At 46.8% G+C, this 21,445-nt stretch overlaps 1 protein-coding gene across 3 annotated transcripts in view; it reads left to right on the top strand.

The window, feature by feature from the left end:
• The window catches only part of RBM25 (RNA binding motif protein 25), a 228,273-nt gene that overhangs the window by 148,032 nt on the left and 58,796 nt on the right, over nt 1-21,445 (top strand). For all 3 annotated transcript variants that reach the window (XM_063947680.1, XM_063947679.1, XM_063947678.1), the window contains exon 7: nt 8,871-9,059. In XM_063947680.1, the coding sequence (XP_063803750.1) occupies nt 8,871-9,059 (189 nt within the window). The remainder of the gene's footprint in view (nt 1-8,870; nt 9,060-21,445) is intronic.

Raw genomic sequence — 21,445 nt, 5'->3', positions numbered from 1 at the left:
GAACCCCAGCATCCACTAGGACGATAGAGAAAATAAGAATTTACTTACCGATAATTCTATTTCTCGGAGTCCGTAGTGGATGCTGGGCGCCCATCCCAAGTGCGGATTATCTGCAATACTTGTACATAGTTACAAAAATCGGGTTATTATTGTTGTGAGCCATCTTTTCAGAGGCTCCGCTGTTATCATACTGTTAACTGGGTTTAGATCACAAGTTGTACGGTGTGATTGGTGTGGCTGGTATGAGTCTTACCCGGGATTCAAAATTCCTCCCTTATTGTGTACGCTCGTCCGGGCACAGTATCTAACTGGCTTGGAGGAGGGTCATAGGGGGAGGAGCCAGTGCACACCACCTGATCGGAAAGCTTTACTTTTGTGCCCTGTCTCCTGCGGAGCCGCTATTCCCCATGGTCCTTTCAGGAACCCCAGCATCCACTACGGACTCCGAGAAATAGAATTATCGGTAAGTAAATTCTTATTTTTTAATAACTTTGTGTATTAAACAAAGTTTGTGTACATTGAGCCGTCAGAAAACAAAGGTTTCACTATCTCACTCTCACTCAAAAAAGTCCGTATTTCGGAATATTCCGTATTTCGGAATATTTGGATATGGGATACTCAACCTGTACTACGTTCCTCTTCCTCAGACTTGCATTCTCCTGACCTCTCGGCTGATGGCCCCCCCCCCCCCCCCCCCCCCCTCCCTAAGACTGAGATGGCCTTCTCTCTAGTGCTGTATATATAATGTGCCCATTGCCGCTTTTCTCCCTTTTCCCCCCCCTGTTTTTCTTCTCCTTTTTTACCATCTTCCATTATTTTAGGTTCACTGCAAGTTCTTTGATGTACTTGTTTGATTGACTTTGAACTGTTTGTACATGTTTGCCATTATGTTGTCTCCTGTATTCATGTACCTATTCCCCTCCCCCTTTTTTCCTTCTGTAGCCCTGTTTTGCATCACAAAAATTCAATTAAAAACTATTGATAATAAAAGACATGGTTGATTCCTTACTCGCAATGTAGTGTGGGGCAGGTTTGCTGCTGCTGTCAAACGGCCAACCCCACTGATTGTATGTGGGATTTGGGAAGCCATTCTTTGGGCAGCAATCTCCCGTATCACATAAACCAAGCAAGAGAAATGGCGTGCTTCTATTGTTGGTCAAGCCCGACAATTTTTTGAGATATAAGGCAGTTGGCTGCAGTTGATCTGTCTCATCATACTCTGGAGCAGACATGTTTGAGCTATTTTAGCTGGATACACACTGGAGCGATGTGTACCCGAATGACATGCTGGCCGACATTTTTATACTCTGCATACACATCAGAACGATGTAATGAAGGACGGAACATCATCTAGTTCCATCCTTCCGTCCATGCAGCACGGCCGACTGTGTGATATTGTATGCGACCGTGGGAACGCACAAATTGGTCGTTCACACTGAACGATATGGCTGATATGTCGTTCTGATTCGGCCGGAAACTACATATTGGGCTGAGATCGCTCCAGTGTGTGTACCCGGCTTTTAGACAAAAGCTCCGGCTCTGTCCCGGGATACCGAACACAGGTCGAAGCTTGGGCTTTGGATGTACTCTCACTTTCAGGTCGCTGCTGGGACCCTGATTATTCCTGGATCATCGCTGTTCGCACAGGACGCTTGGAGAGAACATAAACTCCAAGCTTTCCTGAGCCTGCCAGTCAGCCTTTTAAGCATGACACAAGACACATATTCCATAATGCAGCCAACCCAGGGATAGCCCAGGTCGATGAACCGGGGTGTACGACCCGAGTTGACTTTCACACCAAGCTGGGACCTGGGTCATGCAAGCTTTTGAGGATCCTATAGATTCCGGCCTGCTGTTGTGCGCCCTGAGCAGTCAAACTTCACCTCTTGAGGTAGATGTTTGGTCTATATCAAGCCCAGGAATTGGCTCGGTCTGTACATGGTCTGCTTCATGCTTCCTCCTCTTTGTAAAGATATTAGATCCAACCTAGGGGTTGAAAATGCCAGTTGCCTGGAATACTAAAATCCTAGGATCGATCTACTAAGAATGTACTAAGCCATGGAGAGAGACCCAACTGTACCCAATCAGTTCCTGGCTTTTTTTTCTTCTTCTTTAAACACAGCTGGTAACATGAAAGTTAGGAGCCGATGGGCTGTTGCTTCATCTCTCTCCACTTTTTCACTCTCCAAGGCTTAGTACATCTCCCCCAGGGTGAGGATGACATTTTGGAGGGGTCTGGTATTGACGCTTTGGCCTGGACAGGTAAGCAGGTTCTTCACATTCTGGAGATGGAAGATAGTGGGGCTCAAAATAAATTTATTTCTGCAGTAGGGTACATTGTGTTCCACAGGAAAACATCGGGGTGCAGAGTGGATCTTGATCCAGAGGCACCAACAGGCTAAAGCTTTAGGCTGTCCCAGGATGCTATAAACCCCTCCTCCAGGCACTGGAGCTCAGTTTTGAGTTGGTGCCTGCAGCAGCAGGTAACTTAACAGGGGGGCTGTACTGGGCAGCCCTGAAAAATTTCTAAGAAAACTTTAAGGGCCGCAGCGCTGATATGTAAGTGTGACATTCTTTGCTGTGGCTCCATCACCTCCCAAGCGGCGTCACATACTCCTGTGGCGTGTTCTCTGGTGCTTGCGGCGGAAACGCTCCGGCTTTAGTCACACTGTCGCAGACATTCTCCTGGTTCGCGTAGCTGCTATGGGGATGAGGTAAGAGGGTCCCCGAGGCGGGACCCACCATTAAATTGCATTCCTGTCGCGTTCTAGGGAGACGGACCATGACGCTGGTGGGGACATTGTCACCGACCAGGGACCCCACTAGACTGCCAGGACATAGGAGTACAGGTCAGGTGTACTAACGCACATTTTAATAAGACTCCATAGTACCGGTAGTGAGGACCAGCATAGGGGAGCCGTCGCTTGACCTGTAGCCCCTCCCCCGGCCCAGGTCGCCATCTACTGCAGATTTTCCCTCCCTGTGGCTGGTCTCCGGGACTGCAGGGCAAGGTCTCCCTTGTAAAGCCGCCTGTATACAGCGTTGTGACTTTACAGACACTTGAGTATTCTACATGTCTTTATACAGAAAGAGTATACCTATTATAGGATATATTGTACGAGTATTCTGATGTATACCTCCAGTCTAGGACCACGCTATCTTGTGTGTGTGTGTGAGTGTATGTATATATATATATAGATATATAGATATATATATATAGTTATATATTTATTTATTGTGTGTATATATTTATTATACTAGTCCACTGCAGTTTTATTGTCCTGATAATTATCTGCATTGCCTGTGACTGTGTTTGCCTGTATCTGCTGTATGGTTTCACTTTCAGTGTTTCCCAGATATATCTATCACTATATTTTGTACCCTAAGGGACTTGGTGCGTCTGGGTCATATATATAGTGCGTCACAGTATTTACCCATTATGTGTATTCTACTGTGTCACATAATACCGGATTTATTTGCAGGTGTTGTGTACTGTATATTCAGTCACATACTAACGGATTTATTAGCAGTTATTGTACTGTGTCTGGCAATATCGTACTAAACCACTCTGTTGCATTTGTGTACAATGTATAACAAAAAGGACAGTAAGTCTGGACGCTCCTGCATAATGCAGAGCATGCGCCAAGGATTTACTAGAGGGGGAAGCTTTGCATGATGGTCTGTATACTGTGTGTCATACATCTCCCAGTCAGTCCGCAGCTCCTGTAACCAATCAGGAGCCACCCTTGGCTGCGTTCACCAACCTACTAGGTACTCTGGTTGAACGACTTGCGCTCGCTATGGGACCACCTGTGCCACTACAGCCACAAATTGTCCCTATGGTTAATTCGCCTTGGGCGGAAAATTTGTTTAACCAGTTACAGCAATTAATTCAATCCTTGGTCAGACAAAAACCTACTCCAGGTCACTCCCGTTTATCTGGGTAATATAAGCGGGTTACTTTCTCCTCACAATCCACAAATCTCTCAGATGTTTCATCTGAAGAAGAGGGGGAGCATACTGTCCTGTCAGACACTGAATCAGGTAACAAATACAAAAGTCTGCCTTCTTCTGCGCTATCCACAAGTCCTTGAACGGAAATAATAATCTTTCAAGAAATTAAAGTCCCAAACTTCAGAACCCAGAGGGGAGGGCCAACAACAGTCTAGATTATTCAGGGTGAATGATGTTGGAAATCTCAAATGATGGTTAGTTGATAGATGTGTATCAAGAAGAAAATGACAGGAGAACTTCTTATGGGTACGCACCGTACTCATATGTACAATGTGCGCATCGTGTCCATAAAGGTATCTTTTCCTCCTTAAATGCGATGTGTTCTGTCGGTCTTCTTTCTTTTTAATAACCCCTCATAAAACAAAGAGGAACAGAGAGGGGTGGGAACCCCAATGGTGTAATATGTTCGGTATGATATCGTCTTAAAGGTTCAAGGTTTGAGAAACCAAAGATGATGGTATAAATCTTATTTCAAGCAGGGAACGTACCGTACTTACATAAATACGAATAAAACACTCTTATAAAGGTATCTTTAAAAAATCAGGTGTTTCTGACGAGGATTCTCTATTGCAAATTGATGTCCCTGTCCTAGTGGTTGCTATTGAGCAGATCCTACAAATCACTGATGAGGATTCCACTGCTGTGGGTAAGAAAACTGATATTTAAACTGCAGAAGGTGGTTAAAAATCTATTACCCCATTCTGACCATTTGGTGGACATCAGGCAGGAACCCTGGTCTAATCCATGAAAGAGATTCCCTCTGTCTAAACGGACTTTGGCTCACTGTCCTCTCCCTGCAGAGTTATGTAACAAGTGGGACAATCCACCGCCGGTGGATTCTCATGTCACTCGCCTAGTGGTGTCATCCACTCTTCCTGGCACCACTGTCACCTCACTGAAGGTACCGACAGATAAGCGTGTGGAAGGATGCCTGAAATCTATATAATCCCTTACAGGTGCTGTACATAGGCCCACTATTGCAGCCTCTTGGGCTGCAAAAGGTATTGAAGCATGGGTTCAGGCATTAGAGGGAGAGCTGCCCGAGGATATATCTGAAAATGCCAGACAATACCTGTCTCATATTACCCCCGCCAATTACATTCAGGAGACAGAGTTGGGTGTTTTGGCAGCCAGGGTGTCGGCTACGTCTGTCCTGGCTCGCTGTATTCTGTGGTTGAGGTCATGGAAGGTGGACCTGGACTCCAAAAAGACTTTGGAGGTACTCCCCTTTACTGGGGACATTTTGTTTGGGGAAGACCTAAATAAAATTGTGTCTGAGTTAGCATCTGCTAAGACTGCTTTTCTCCCTAATACGAATCCTTCTGCACAGAAGGCAAAATGTACCACTTTTCGTTCCTTTCGGCCTTAAGGGAAAGAAAGCAAAAGGTCAGGCATACCCGAGACAGTCTTGCGCTCACAAAGCCCAAGGCTAAACAATCCTGGGCGGCCCTTCAGCCTGCTTCTTAACAAGACCAGCCTGCCGCATGACGGGGCGGGCCTTCCCCTGGGGGACCCCAGGGGGTGGGAGGCTGACTTCTGCATTCACCCAGGTCTGGTTAAAGACCACTTCAGACGCATGGTTGTGGGAATATGTCTCTCATGGGTACGCAGTCTCATTCAAGAGACGTCCCACTTGCCAGTTTTGCACCACTGTTATCCCTTTGGATCCGTTAAAGGCGCAATCCCTGAAAAAGGTTGCGAGTTCCCTCCTTAATACAGGAGTGGTTGTGCCAGTACCTCAGTCTCAGGGAGGGAGAGGTTATTACTCGACCCTGCTTCTAGTTCCCAAACCCAACGAGTCTTTCTGGCCTATACTCAACCTCAAATCACTGAAAGTTTGTGAGTGTCCAGTTTCGTATATGGAAACACTGCGCTCGATTGTACTGGCTATGGAACCTGGAGACTATATGGTATTCCTGGATATACAGGATACGTACATGCATTTACCTATTGCCATGTCGCATCAACAGTATCTGCGGTTTGCTATTGGCGACCTCCATTATCAGTTCCAGGCTCTGCCATTTGGACTGGCTACGGCTCCTCGGATCTTCACCAATGTCATGACGGCCCATCTCCGTTGCCATGGAGTCAGAGTCCTGCCGTATCTGGATGACTTGCTAGCGAACTCTCACAATGTCCTCCTCAGTCATCTGCAACTGACTGTAACCTTCCTACAAGCCCATGGGCGGCTCATCAATTGGAAGAAATCCTTGCTGGTCTCAGCTCAGAGCATGGTGCATGTGGGGGCACTCCTGCACACATAGTCAGCAACTGTTTCTGTCTCCAGATAAAGTCCTGAAGCTTCGAGACAGGATAAGATGCTTCCTTTGTCGCCCCAGAGTGTCGATACACTCGGCGATGCAAGTACTTTGGCCTGATGGTATCGGAATTCGACATATTAGAGTATGCTCAATTTCATTCCCGCCCTCTGCAGAGGTTAATTCTTTGCAAGTGGAACAGCCTACATCATCGGATCAGATCTCACATGATCACTTTGACTCCGGAGGTTCGTTTGTCGCTGACTTGGTGGCTACAGGACCAGCAATTGAGCAGGTGCCGTCCCTTCTGAACCCCCGACTGGGTCCTGCTGACAACGGACGGCAGTCTGAGGGGATGGGGTGCGGTGTTGGAGCAACACTCAGCGTTCGTGGACGCACTAGCAATTCCATGGAACTTTTTGCTGCCCTACGTGTCCCCTCCAATGTCACTCCTGTCCAGGGTCCTGCGGAAGATCAAACAAGGAGGAGGAATACTACTTCTAGTCGCTCCAGCGTGGCCCAGATGTCATTGGTTCTCAGACCTGCAGGGTCTATCGACGGAGCGTCCCCTTCTACTTCCTCAGTGCCCAGACCTCGTACAGGTCCCTTGTGTCTGCCCAGACCTGGCTAGACTGGCTTTGACGGTGTGGCTCTTGAAACATCACTCCTGAGAGCCAAAGGATTCTCTGAGGCGGTCATCCACACTATGCTGAATTCCCGCACACCGGTATCTGCCTGGATATATTACAGGATCTGGAATTCTTACTTCACCTGGTGTGCCGATAAGAATTTTTATGCGTACAGATTCAGAACTTCCAGAATTCTGGCTTTTCTGCAACGCGGCCTGGATTTAGGCCTTCGTCTGGCCTCCCTCAAAGTTTATAGATCTACCTTGTTGGTTTGGTTTCAGAGAAAAATTGCGTCTATACCTGACGTTCGTACATTCACTCAAGGTGTTTTACGGATACAGCCTTCCTGTGGCTCTATGGGATCGGTCTGTTGTCCTGATTGCCCTGCAAGAGTCTCCATTTGAACCTCTTGAGTCGGTGGACCTTTAATGGCTCACAACCAAGGTCTTGTTTTTACGGGTTATTGCATCTACTCAAATGGTGTCGGACTTGGGTGCTTTGTCCTGTCATCCACCCTTTCTGATTTTTCATCGTGACCGGGCAGTTCTTAGAACTCGATCAGGTTATTTGCCTAAGGTGGTGTCATTTTTTCACCTTAACCAAGAGATTGTGGTTCCGGCCTTTATCACTTCGCTCTTTGGAGGACAAATCAGGTCTTTGGATGTGGAGAGGACTGCCTCTATCAGGAGGTCAGAGTCCCTTTTTGTTTTTGTTTTTCACAAACGTGGCTGGCCTGCGAATAAGCAAACCTTGGTCAGATGGATTAGAATAGTGATTGCACAAGCTTATGCGCAGGCTGGACTCCCAGCTCCTGCTGCAGTTAAAGCCCATTCTACTTGATCTTTGGACATTCTTGTGCGGCCCGTCGTGGCGCGTCCGCAGAACAATTATGCAAGGCGACTACGGTGTTCTCAGTGAACACGTTCATTAGGTTTCTATGCCTTTGATACTTCCGCCTCCCAGGATGCTTCCTTTGGACGCCGGGTTCTCATACCGGCCAAGGCGCGCCCCCTCCCTTGAGGAACTCCTTTAGGACATCTTCGCTGTTTTCCTGTGGAACACAGTGTACCCTGCTGCAGAAAAGGAGAGTTATGGTAGACTTACCATGGTTAACTCTCTTTCTGCAAGGTACATTGGGTTCCACGGGGCGCCCACTCTGACTTACCTAGCTTCTATGGGTTTGTATGGCATTAGCCGCTGGCCCTTCTGTCGTGAGAATGTGGTTCTATGTGACTAACATATGACTTCTCTCTTGCCTGCTCCTGCATTTGACTGGTTAACAAAACTGAGCTCCAGTGCAAAGAGGCAGTGTTTATAAAGCTTTAGCCTGTTGGTGCCTCTGGATCAAGAGCCACTCAACACCCCGATTTTTTCCCTGTGGAACACAATGTAAATCGCAAAAAGTCAGCGTTAACCACGGTAAGTACCATAACTCTCCTTATTTAAAGAAAGAAAAGCACGCAATAACCATTCTCTTTGCAGTTAGCCTTGTCCAGATTGGAAATTTTACATTTTCCTATAGTTTGCGGAATTTTTGCCAACTTCCTTCAGTGGTTTGAACCAAATGGCATTACCAAGCTTGTCTTTGCTTAGGGATTGCAGCACTGACTGGATAATGCAAACCCCTTTATTGGTCTGGGTTAACGGAACGGTGAACAGATCACCTTGAAAGAGGGTCTGCTATCTGGAATACTGCATGCATCACAAGTTAATTCCCTTGGTGTTAGATCACATAAGTGAATGTGCAAGCTACCTAGGTAATGCGGCCCTTAATGCTTGCTTGGTAGCTGCAGTGGGAGGGTGCCCATTGACCCACTAAGGATAAATACAAAGATCCAATCTTTTCTCTACAATGTAGAAGAATGCATTTGTATTTATGACTAATTTTGTGATATAAATGAAAGGCTAAACAGGCTTATGGTAAAAACTTAAGGCGGATGGAAGAAATTAGTCTCTCCTTGTGTTCTAGACTACCCGACCCGAATCAACAACAGAGGATGAAGATGACCTTGATGAGGAAACTAAGAGAAGGGATGCAATCATTAGAAGTGCTATTGACGTTCTAATAAAAGAGTATTCGGGTGAGCTCAATGCTCCATCTTTGGATTCTGACTCGCACAACAAAAAGAAAAGAAAAGATAAGAAGGAAGAACTGTCGGTAAGTACAGATCCTTAACTTTGTGAGCAAAGTTGCTGTTTCTGTGACCTGATTAACAGCTATTTCTGATTATATGCTTAAAAAAATGTCATGGGGAATTGTCCATTTTTTTTTTTTTGTAAATGAAACCTTCTGTTGCATGTACTGGTTTATTTTAATTGCCCAATATTTTAGTCGCGCACAGTTGACAGTATGACTCTTAAAGGTGGTCTGTATACATATTAATTGTTCAGCACTTTGTTATTGGGCAGAATAAAATTTTTCTTTAGGGTATATAGGGTTTCCACAGGGATACATCGGGGGTGCAGTGGTGGATGAGAATCCAGGCAACAAAAAGTTAAAACTTTCACGCATATCCCAGAAGGCTCGGCTTGTGCTCCATGCTCCATGTGCAATGTGACAGCTTTTTATTTTTTTACTAAGAGATTTTTTTTTCTTGTTTCTCTCATGGGCTGTCAGCGCTGTAAGTCAGACTGACTGCAGCTCCATCACCTCCCTGCTGTTGGCAAATCTCCTGCTAGGCCAGACCCTCAGATGGGTACTTGCGGCAGGGGATGCACACTGCGACTAGCACCGCTTGCTGTGGGGACCCCAGGACTGCGTGGCCTGCACTGGGGGGGCACTTTAAATAATCTAAGAAGTGAAACATGCTCCTCCCCCTCTATCCCCCATCATCCTTCAGTTATGAATTAGCCGAGAGGAGGCGGGAACAAGAGAACAGAACTAAATGAGGGAGGAAAGCACATAACAATTAAACAGAACAATGAAGGCAAGCGAACAGCGACGGGCGGGCGGCCAGTGTTCCCTATGGCTTCCGAAAAAGGGATTTATCAGTAAGTACCAAAATCCTCCTTTTTCCGTCAGCCACTAGGGGACACTGGCACAACTTCAAGACCGTGGGGACGTCCCAAAGGTTCCCCCTGGGCGGGAGATAAATACTGGACCAAGTGGCTGCTCAACGTTCTCACTACATCCAGAGAAGGTGGTGTCCCTGAGTCCTCCTGCAAGGACTGTACCACAATAGGCTGATTGATATGAAAAGCCGACACCTTGGGAAGAAAGAAAGCATGTGTTCTCAACTCTGCCCTATCAGGCTGAAAAATCAAGTAGGGAGGCTTACAAGACAAGGTACTTAATTCAGGTACCCTCCGGGCTGAAGCTATGGCTAGTAGAAAAACAGTCTTCCAAGTAAGATATTTAAGATCTGCTTCTTCCAAGGGTTCAAAACAGGGTGACTAGATAATCCAGCACCAGATTTAAATCCCAAGGAGCTGTAGGAGGAACAAACGTAGGCTGTACCCGAAGGACCCCTTGTAGAAAAGTTTGCACATCCAGTAGGAGCGCCAAGCGTTTCTGAAAGAAAACCGATAAGGCAGATACCTGAACTTTAAGGGATCCTAGACGAAGTCCGGAATCTAAACCTGCCTGAAGAAAGAGCAAGAACCGTGAGAGACGAAAAGAATCTGAATGAAACACTTTCCCATCACACCAAGAGATATAAGAGTGCCAGATGTGATGGTAATGGGCTGCCGTAACCGGTTTTCGTGCCCGCAACATTGTGGGTATCACACATTCCAGCATTCCTTTTCTTTTCAGGATGTCTGCCTCAATAGCCATCCCGTTAAACGTAGCCGTGGTAAATATGGATGCACGAAGGACTCTTGTTGGAGTAGATCTGGACGCAGAGGAAGAGGCCAAGGATCATCAGCTAGAAGAAAGCGCAGGTCTGAATACCAAGCCCGCCTAGGCCAATCTGATGCCACCTGGATCACAGTGATTGACTCCCGTTTGAGTCTCTTAGGAATAAAAGACAATAGAGGGAACGGAGGAAACATGTAAACTAAGTTGTACGGCCATAGCGACCACAGCTTCCGCTTGAGGATCCTGGGATCTGGATATGTATCTTGGAAGCTGATGTTTGAGACGGCATGCCATGAGATCCACCACTGGACACCCCCAGTGTTGTATCATATCGTTGAACACCTCCGGGTGAAGTGCCTATTCTCCGGGATGTAGATCCTGACGGCTGAGGTAGTCTGATTTCCAATTGTCCACTCCTGGAATGAATACCACCAAGAGAATTACTGCGTTGCATTCTGCCCATTGGAGAATACGTGACACCTCTTGCATTTCCTGGTGACTGCGAGTTCTGCCTTGTTTGTTTAGTTACACTACAGTAGTCACATCCGATTGAACTTTTACCACCTTGGATTGAAGAATGTGTGCGGCTTGTACCAGCGCATTGTAGATCGCTTTCAGTTCCAACACATTTATTGGCAACAGCGATTCTTGTGGAGACCAGTGGCCCTGAAGATGGGAGTCCAACACAAATGTGCCCCATCCCCTGAGGCTGGCATCCGTTGTGAGGAGCATCCAGTCCCATACAGTGAACTGCCTGCCTGCAGTGAGATTGTGCAGCTGGAGCCACCAGAGAAGCGAAAGTCGTGTCTCCAGAGTTAGCCGAACTAACTGTTGAAGGTGTAGTTGCGACCTCGACCATTGATGTAACAGATCTAGCTGGAAAGGACGTGAATGAAAAAGGTCGAACTCCAGAGATTTTCGAAAGCCGCTAGCTACCATTTTTCCCAAGCAAACGAATGCATAAATGGACTGATACCAGTCGTGGCTTCAGAACAGCTTGGACCAGTTTCTGTATAATCAGAGGTTTGGCTTGAGGCAGAAAAACTTTCTGTACGTTGGTGTCTAGGATCACATCTAGAAACTGGATAAGCTGTGACGGCTGAAGGTTGGATTTTTGAAAATTGATAATCCATCCGTGTTCCAGTACCAGTGTATGTTAATAGAGCATGCTCCCTGAGAACGCGATCAGATGGCGCTTTGAGAAGGAGGTCGTCCAGGTATGGTATTATTGTGACTCCCAATGATCTGAGGTGAGCAGTCATCACCGACATGACCTTGGTAAACACCCTGGGTACTGTGAACAGATTGAATGGTAAGGCTCTGAACTGAAGATGATCCTGTTGAATCGCCAACCTGAGAAACGCTTGGTGAGGTTCCCTGATCGGAATGTGGAGATATGCATCCTTGATGTCTAGAGAGATCATGAATTCCTTGGGTTCCAGGCTCAAAATCACTGAGTTGAGCGACTGCATCTTGAACCGGTAATAAGACAGAAACTGATTTAATGATTTCAGATTCAGAATTGGTCATACAGTACAGTCTGGTTTTGGTACTGCGAAAAGATTAGAATAGTAACCCTTCTTTGGTTTAAGCAGTGGTACCGACATTTAACAGCCGATTCCACCAAGGACTGTATTGCACCTTGAAAGGCCAAACGTTTGTCCAGAAGTGGAAGACTTGTCGTAAAATATTTCTTTTGCGGCAAAACTTCAAAATCTAACTTGTACCCTTGGGAGATGATATTGCAAATTCACGCATTGTCTGATGTCTTGAACCAGGTATCCGGAAAGTTTCAAAGCTGAGCTCCCACAGTACTTGGGCCCCAGTGGAAAGGGAGACTATCATGCCACCGTCTTTTCTGCAGGCTTTGGACGATGATCAACGACTGGTTTCTTGCCGCAACGTCTACCTTGCTAGGGTGTATTTCTACAGCGTCCCCTAAGGTTGAGTAGAACGAAAGGAGGTTCCAGTATAAGAGCACTTAGGTGGTGCAGGAAGGGTTGGTAAGAAGGTAGATTTACCGGGTGTGGTTCATAAGGTCGACATGAGTTAGGTTGACATACATTTGGGTCGACCACGTTTGGTCGACGTGGTCATTAGGTCGACATGAGGTTTTCACCTTTTTTGTGTTTTCTTTGTAAAGTGACTGGGAACCCCAATTAGTGCACTTGTCCCCTCGCATGGCTGGCTTTCGGGCAAGGTGCCTCGCTCCGCTGCCGCTGCGCTCGGCACATGTTACCGTTCCCAATTTTAGTTCACGTGGATCGTTGAGTATGAAAAAGGTCAAAAAATGAGAAAAACAAATTGTGAAAAACTCATGTCGCCCTTTTTCCATGTCGACCTAACCGCCATCCAGATTTACCACCCGTAGCCTGAGAAATTAACAAGTCTAGTTTTTCCCCCCAAAATAATGTCACCTATAAATGTAAGTGCTTCCGCCGCTCTTTTTGACTGTGTCCACTTGCCATGACCGAAGCTAAAAAACTCTTCTGGCTGCAATAGTTGCTGTTGATATCCTCAAATTAACTTGTCCGATATCTCTAGCCGCTTCTCCTAGGTATATAGCGAATCCCTAATATGTTTCGCTAAGATCACTACTTCTAACGGAACTTCCACTTGTAAATACTATCAATTTAGTGACTCAATTCTCCGCTGCCTTGTTCACCCAGGAACTTACCAAGGTTGGTCTAAGTGAGACACCTGCGGCTGAATAGATAGACTTCAACATGGTGTCCAGCTTCCGGTCAGTTGGGTTTTTCAACGAAGTTGCTCCCGGAACAGGTAATGCCGTCTTTTTGGACAACTTGGCTAGAGAAGAGTCCACTCGAGGTGACTTCTCCCATTTATCCGCCATAGCCGATGGAAAAGGATAAATACTGAGGAAACTTTTGGGCATCTGAAACCACTTGTCTGGGTTTATCCAAGCCTCAGTCAGCTGATCATCCAGTTTCTTTGAAAAGGGATAAGTGACCGGTGAACGCTGTTTTCTACCAAATAAAGCAGTATCTGGCGAATCCGGTGTCTCGGAAATGTTCAAAACTTGTCTTATAGCCAAAGTAAGAGGTTCAACCCCTTGAGAAGGTTCCAGTGTAACTTCGTCGTCCACGTCAGTAATAACGCCCAACTCACGATCGTCCTCTTCGGCTTCATCCTGAGAGAGAAGCTCTTCCCCGGATTCATCGGATTGAAGATTAATGGTCCTGAAAGTGTCTTAGCCACCGTCTGCGGTTGTTTACAGGACGTATCCAAGTGTTTTGTGAGACCTATCGACTTGGCTAGCCCTGCCACCTAGGACAGTTCCGTAGCAATAGGGGGTACCCTATTTTGAGGCATATCCCTAACCGTCTCACGAGTCTTCTGTAAGGCAGCCACCTCAGTAGGTAATTGTGAGATGGTTCCTGTGAGTGCTACCGCCAGGGGGGAAAATTTGCTTCTTGGGACGTATTAACTAAAGTAAGCTCCGAGACACATGCATCACATAGGGAGGAATCATCTGTGTGGGATTTTTTGTTACACTTTGCACAGACGAATAATTTTTGTGACGCATTATTCTCTGGTCCCTTGCCTGCCATTGTGACGGACACGGTAGAGACACAGACAGTTGACACCAACACTGTCAATAATATAGACAGAGAGAAAAAAAGAGAGGAATATCAGAAGGATAGAGGGAGGTATAATATTGGAATAACTCCCCTATTCTAAATCCTCTCAGCCACCAGCCTGTATTTTGTGCAGGCTCCTTGGTTTCTGGCAGTCTGTAGCAATGTGCACCTGTCTCTCTCCTACAGTGCAGATTCCTGAGGAGAAAAGAAACAATGTTGCCATTGAATGCCTAGGTGAGAAAAGTACTTTTGATCGACAGGTTAAAACCTCCCAATTCCTCCTTCCTCCTATGCAGAGGCACCATCCCCAAACGCCATCTTGAGTGTGCCTAAAATGTAATATACTTTTGCTTTATGCAGCGCTGCCTACAACTAGCTGCTATGCTCTGTCAGCGCGGCAGCACAGAAGAGGAGGGGCGGGCATCGGCGCTGTGTTATACATGTCTGCCACTATTCCCCCTTCTCCGCTGCCACGCTGAGAACTTTCAGCGCAGCGGTGCAGGAAGACCGTTCCGCGCCCCGGCCAGAAACACGCTCGCCCACTGCCCAATTCCCCCCTCCACTGCCGCGCTGTGTAGAAAGGAACACACACGGGCAGAGGAGGGGAGAGAAGGCGTCGCTGCGCTGGACACGGGTACCGCTCTGCTCCCAGAATGGAGCTCACTCACCAAACCAGAATGCCTCCGGATGTATTCAAGTTGTATTCAGGAGGGACATCTCTTCTCTGATAAGAGCTGTTCCTATTGCTGCTGCTGGTGTACCCACTTCTCTGGGACAGCACTTCTCTGATAAGTGCTGTTCCTATTGCAGCTGAATGCTGCTGGTGTGTTACCCGGACCCCACTTCTCTCATAAGTGGTGAAGGGTTCTTAAGGCCAAAGGGAACGAAGTACCTAGAATATTGAAATAAAAGTAAAAATAACTGAGCAGGAGCTCAGTCAGTAGTGACCAACTCCCTCCGCACAAATTCAAAAACTGAGTGATGATGGAGGATAAAGGGGGAAGAGCCTGTTTCACTTTATTTAAAGCGCCAGCTCCCTGTAAGACACCATCATCACCCCTCAGTCTTGAAGTTGTGCCAGTGTCCCCTAGTGGCTGACAGAAAAAGAGAGTTAACAAAGGTGTAAGTCTACCATAACTCTCCCTTTTCTGCCGACAGCCAGTAGATGGTGCCCAAATGGTGTGATTCAATTGTAACTCTGTTCGGGGGTGGCAAACTGAAATGTGCAAAAAGTGATCCGATTGGGTACCATAACAGCATTTTCTGCAGTCGCACCCTGCACTTTGGTTGGGTTTAGCTGCTTTATGCAGCTAAACCCAACGGGTGCAATCAGTGATAAAAAAAGATTAAATGAAGTTTCTGCGGCGGGGTACACTGTTATTCCACAGGGAATAACATCGGGTGTAGAGTTGGATCTTGATCCAAGGCACCAACAGGCTAAAGCTTTGACTATTCCCAGGATGCACTGCACCGCCTCCTCTATATCCACTCCTCCAGGCACTGGAGCTCAGTTTGTAAGTTGGTGCCTGCAGTGCAGGCAGCTAACAGGGAGGGCTCTGAAAAGAGCTTTTCTGAGAAGAAAGAAGACTTCAAGGGCCGCAGCATAGGCACTTGGGGGCAAGTGTATTATCCTGCAGAAAGCATAAGGGAGTGATAAACCAGTGATAAAGGCAAGGTGATAAAAACACCAGCCAATCAACTCCTAACTGTTAATTTACATATTGAAGCTGATTGGCTGGTGCATTTATCACCTTGCCTTTATCACTGGTTTATCACTTCCTTATGCCTTCTCCAGTTTAATACATCTGCCCCTTGGTGCTATATGTCATGCTGACATATCGTGCTGCGGCTCCCTCCCCTCCCCCAGCGGCGCTGTGTACTCCCGCGCCCTGGTTGCTGGGTACTTACAGCGTAGGCGCTCCGGTCTCATCAGGCACACATACTGCCGCTGCTCTCCTGGACCGTGTGGCCGCAAGATAGGGATGAGGTAAGAGGGTCCCCCAAGCGGGACCCGCCGAAATCGCGATGCGGTCTCCGGAGACGGACCGCGCCGCTGGCGTGGACACTGTGGCCGTGCAGGGACCCCACTATATCCACCAGGGCAAGGAGCACAGGTCGGATTTACTAAAATCCGTTTAATATAGTCTCCATGGTACCCGGTGGTGAAGTCCAGCAGATGGGATAAGGTGCTGACTTGTAGCCCCTCCCCCAGCCGCCATCTACAGCAGATGTTCCCACCCTGGAGCTGCATCTCTCTCTCTCCCTCACTCCCTGTCAGCGTTTGGGTGCCATTACACAGAGCTGTGCTGATTTTGGGACTACTGGACCCTGTCTCCTCTGTAAAGCCGCCTGCCTCATCAGCGCTGAGCATTTACAGGACACGTAAGTATTCTACATGTCGTTTAGACAGTGTTAGTTAAGAACAAGTGCATACCTACAGGAATATTTAGTACAAGTATCCTGTATTATACATCCAGTGTTTACTGTGCTTTGTTATATCTGTATACATACATAGCTATATGTAGTATTACTAGTCCAGTGCAGTTTTATTGTTATATGTAATAATTTCTGCATTGTAGATGTGTGTGTGTGCCTATAGCTGCTGTGTGGTTCCTATTCCGTGTATTGCACACATATTGCTATCCCTATATTCTGTACCCTGATGGGGGCTAAGTGCATCAGGGTCATATATATATATATATATATATATATATATATAGTGATTCACAGGGTATACTACTTTGTATTTTTCTCTGTGTATTTCAGTCACCATATACCACTTAAATTGTCTGCTTGTGTTCTGTATTTGCAGTCACACTCCACAGGTTTTTTTTTGTCAGGTACTGTCTGGCTATATTGTACTGTTACGCCTTAAGGCTATGTTTCCAAATATTGTCCGCTATACAGGGCTGGAGATCCATGGCTGATCCTGCGTCATGCAGTGCTGACGCCGCGGATTTATCTGAGGAAAATATTCCAGCTGAGGGTCCAGGTACTGGGGGTTCTGTACCCCTCTGTCAGTCTGTAGCACTGGTGGCATACCAAGACCCACCTTGGGATGCTTTTTTCTAATTCATTCACTATGCTAGTAACGAGACTTACACCCTCTGTGGGACCTCCGGTGCAATTACAATCACATATTGTCCTTGTCGGAAATCTGCAATGCGTGGATGCTCTGTTGACTTAGTTACAGCAGTTAAATCAGTCTTTATTTAATGAAAAGCCTAACCCTCGCCCTCCTAGGACCAAAGGGTCATCTAAGCGGGACATTTCTTCCTCACAATCCACTCACGTTTCGGATACTTCGGCTCATGAAGATGCAGTATATACTGATCGCTCAGACACTGATGCAGATGCTTCTGATGAGGAATCTGTAACACAGGTTGATGTTCCTGACCTCTTGGAGGCTATTAAACTGATTCTTCAGATTGATGACGAAACGGACCCTCCAGATACGTCTAAGAAACCTGATAAGTTCAAACGTCAGAAGGTTACTAAATTAGTTTTGCCAGAATTCTGACCATTTAGTTGACATACGTCAAGAATCCTGATGGTCTCCAGGAAAGAAATTCTCCCTGTCTAAAAAGATGCAAGCTCGTTATCCCCTCTCTGCAGAGTTGAGTAAGAATTGGGAAACCCCACCACCGGTGGACTCGCATGTAGCTCGACTGGTGGTGTCTTCTACTCTGCCTGTCACTACCGTCACCTCTCTGAAGGAACCGACGGATAAGCGCGTGAAGGGTTGCTTGAAGTCTATTTACACTCTTGCAGGGGACGCACATAGACCCACTATAGCAGCTTCTTGGGCTGCAAAAGGTATTGAAGCCTGGGTTCAAGCTGTTGAGGCAGAGCTACCTCTGACTTTTTCTGATAATGCCAGACAGTGTCTTTCATATATTACAGGTTGAGTATCCCTTATCGAAAATGTTAGGGACCAGAGGAATTTTGGATATGGGATTTTTCCGTATTTTGGAATAATTGCATACTATAATGAAATATTATGGTGATGGAACCTAAATCTAAGCACAGAATGCATTTATGTTTCATATACACATTATACACACAGCCTGAAGGTAATTTTAGCCAATATTTTTTATAACTTTGTGCATTAAACAAAGTGTGTGTACATTCACACAATTCATTTATTTTTCATATACATCTTATACACACAATCTGAAGGTCATTTAATACAATATTTTTAATTACTTTGAGTATTAAACAAAGTTTGTGTACACTGAGCCATCAGAAAACAAAGGTTATACTATCTCAGTCTCACTCAAAAAAGTCCGTATTTCGGAATATTCCGTATTTCGGAATATTTGGATATGGGATACTCAACCTGTACCACAGCCTCTCATTACATTCGGGAGGTTCAGTGTTCTGGCGGCTCGCCGGATTCTGTGGTTACGGTCCTGGTCAGTAAACCTGGACTCTAAAAAGACTTTGGAGGTGATCCCTTTTAAGGGAGACATACTATTTGGGGAAGATTTGAACAAGATTGTTGCTTAGTTAGCGTCTGCTAAAACTGCATATCTCCCAAGTACTAATCCTTCGCCTCCGAAGGCTAAAAGTACCTCCTTCGTTCCTTTCGATCTCCAAGTAAAGCAAAGGGTCAGGCATACCCGAAACAGGCTTGCACTTCCAAAACCTCTAAGCCCAAACCTAAACATTCTTGGGAAGCCCGTCAGCGTGCTTCCAAACCAGACAAGCCTGCTGCATGATGGGGCGGGCCTTCCCCTGGGGAACTCCAGGGTGGGAGGCTGACTTCTGCGGTTCGCCCAGGTATGGTTACAGACCACTTCAAACGCCTGGGTGAGGGAAGTCGTCACTCACAGATACGCCATCTCTTTCAAGAAACGTTCCCCTCACCAGTTTTGCTCGACAATTATCCCTTCGGATCCGTTAAAAGCAAAATCTCTACATTTGGTGGTACAATCCCTCCTGGATACAGGAGTGGTAGTGCCGGTGCCTCTGGCTCAGAGGGGCAGGGGTTATGATTCAGCGCTGTTCCTAGTTCCGAAGCCGAATGAAACCTCTCGGCCCATTCTCAATCTCAAGTCTTTGAACAAATTTGTGAAGGTATTCAAATTCCATATGGAAACTCTTCACTCTATTGTTCTGGCCTTGGAACCCAAGGACTATATGGTATCCATGGACATACAGGATGCTTACCTACACATACCTATTGCCATGTCGCATCAGCAGTATCTGCGGTTTGCTATTGGCATCCTACATTATCAATTCCAAGCTTTGCCTTTTGGACTGACCACAGCTCCTCTGATCTTCACCAAGGTCATGGCAGTCATGACGCCCGTTCTCAGTCATCAAGGCATCAGGATCCTGCCGTATTTGGACGACTTGCTGATCCTGGCGAACTCCCCAGAGGGTCTCATCAGTCATCTAGAACTGATGGTCCAATTCCTACAAGCCCACGGATGGCTCATCAATTGGAAGAAATCCTCGCTGGTCCCTGCTTAGAACATGGTGCACCTGGGGGCATTCCTGGAGACACTCAACCAACATTTGTTCTGGTCTTCAGAGAAGGTCCTGAAACTTCAGGACAGGATAAGATGCTTCTTCTCTCGCCCAAGAGTGTTGATACACTTGGCGATGCAAGTACTAGGCCTCATGGTGTCTGCTTTCGACATGGTGGAGTACGCTCAATTTCATTCCCGCCCTCTGCAGGGGTTAATTCTTTCCAAGTGGGACTGCCTGCCTCACCGGATCAGATCTCAAATGATCTCCTTGACTCCGGAGGTTCGTCTGTCACTGGGCTGGTGGCTACAGGACCAATAATTGAGCAGGGGTCATCCCTTCTGGATCTCCAACTGGGTCCTCCTAACGACAGATGCCAGTCTGCGGGGTTGGGACGCGATGTTGGAGCAACACTCTCTTCAGGGTCGGTGGACCATGGAGGAATCTCTCCTCCCGATAAATATTCTGGAGTTGCGGGCAGTGTTCAATGCTCTGATTGCTCTGTCTCTGGTACAGAACAGGCCTGTTCAAGTACAGTCTGACAACGCCACCACGGTGGTGTACATAAATCATCAAGGCGGCACTCGAAGCCGCATGGCACTGTTGGAAGTGTCAAAGATTTTTCAATGGGCGGCACGCCATCTGCAAGTCATGTCAGCAGTGTTCATCCCGGGGGTCCTCAACTGGAAAGCGAACTTCCTCAGTCGTCAGGATATTCCACGCTGGAGAGAGGAGCTTTCATCCAGAAGTCTTTCAACTCCTAGTGGACAAGTGGGGCCTACCAGATGTAGACCTGATTGCGTCTCGACACAATCACAAGGTTCCGGTCTTCGGAGCTAGTACAAGGGATCCTCAAGCAGTGTTCGTGGACGCACTTTCAATTCCATAGAACTTTCGGCTGCCGTACGTGTTCCCTCCGGTGTCACTCCTGCCCAGGATAATACGGAAGTTCAAGCAAGAAGGAGGAGTACTTCTAATCACTCCAGCGTGGCCCAGACAGCATTGGTTCTCAGACCTGCAGGGTCTGTCGATAGAGCGTCCTCCTACTTCCGCAACGCCTAGACCTCCTCGATCAGGGCCCTTGTGTCTACCAGGATTTGGCCCGGCTGGCTTTGACGGCGTGGCTCTTGAAGCTTTACTCCTGAGGGCCAAAGGATTTTCTGAGGCGGTCATTCAAACTATGTTGAAAGCCCGTAAACCAGCTTTGGCTTGGATTTATTATAGGGTCTGGAATTCTTACTTCACCTGGTGTGCGGATAAGAATTATGATGCATATAAGTTCAGTACTGATAGACTTTTGGCTTTTTTACAACAGGGCCTGGACTTAGGCCTTTGTCTGGCCTCCCTCAAGGTTCATATTTCAGCCTTATCGATGTGTTTTCAGAGAAAAATTGCATCTCTGCCTGACGTTCATACTTTCACTCAGGTTGTTTTACGGATTCAGCCTCCCTATGTCCCTCCTGTGGCTCCTTGGGATTTGTCCGTTGTTCTGAATGCCCTACAAGAGTCTCCATTTGAACCTTTTGAGTCTGTGGAACTTAAATGGCTTACGCTTAAGGTCTTATTTTTGCTGGCTGTTGCCTATGCTTGACGGGTTTCAGACTTGGGTGCTTTATCCTGTAGGTCACCCTTTCTGATTTTTCACCGTGACCGTGCGGTTCTTAGAAT

Source organism: Pseudophryne corroboree, chromosome 12 (genome assembly GCF_028390025.1).
Source record: "Pseudophryne corroboree isolate aPseCor3 chromosome 12, aPseCor3.hap2, whole genome shotgun sequence".
Lineage (NCBI taxonomy): Eukaryota > Metazoa > Chordata > Amphibia > Anura > Myobatrachidae > Pseudophryne > Pseudophryne corroboree.
Note: the sequence above shows the minus strand (reverse complement) of the source record. Positions and strands in the feature narration are given on the sequence as shown.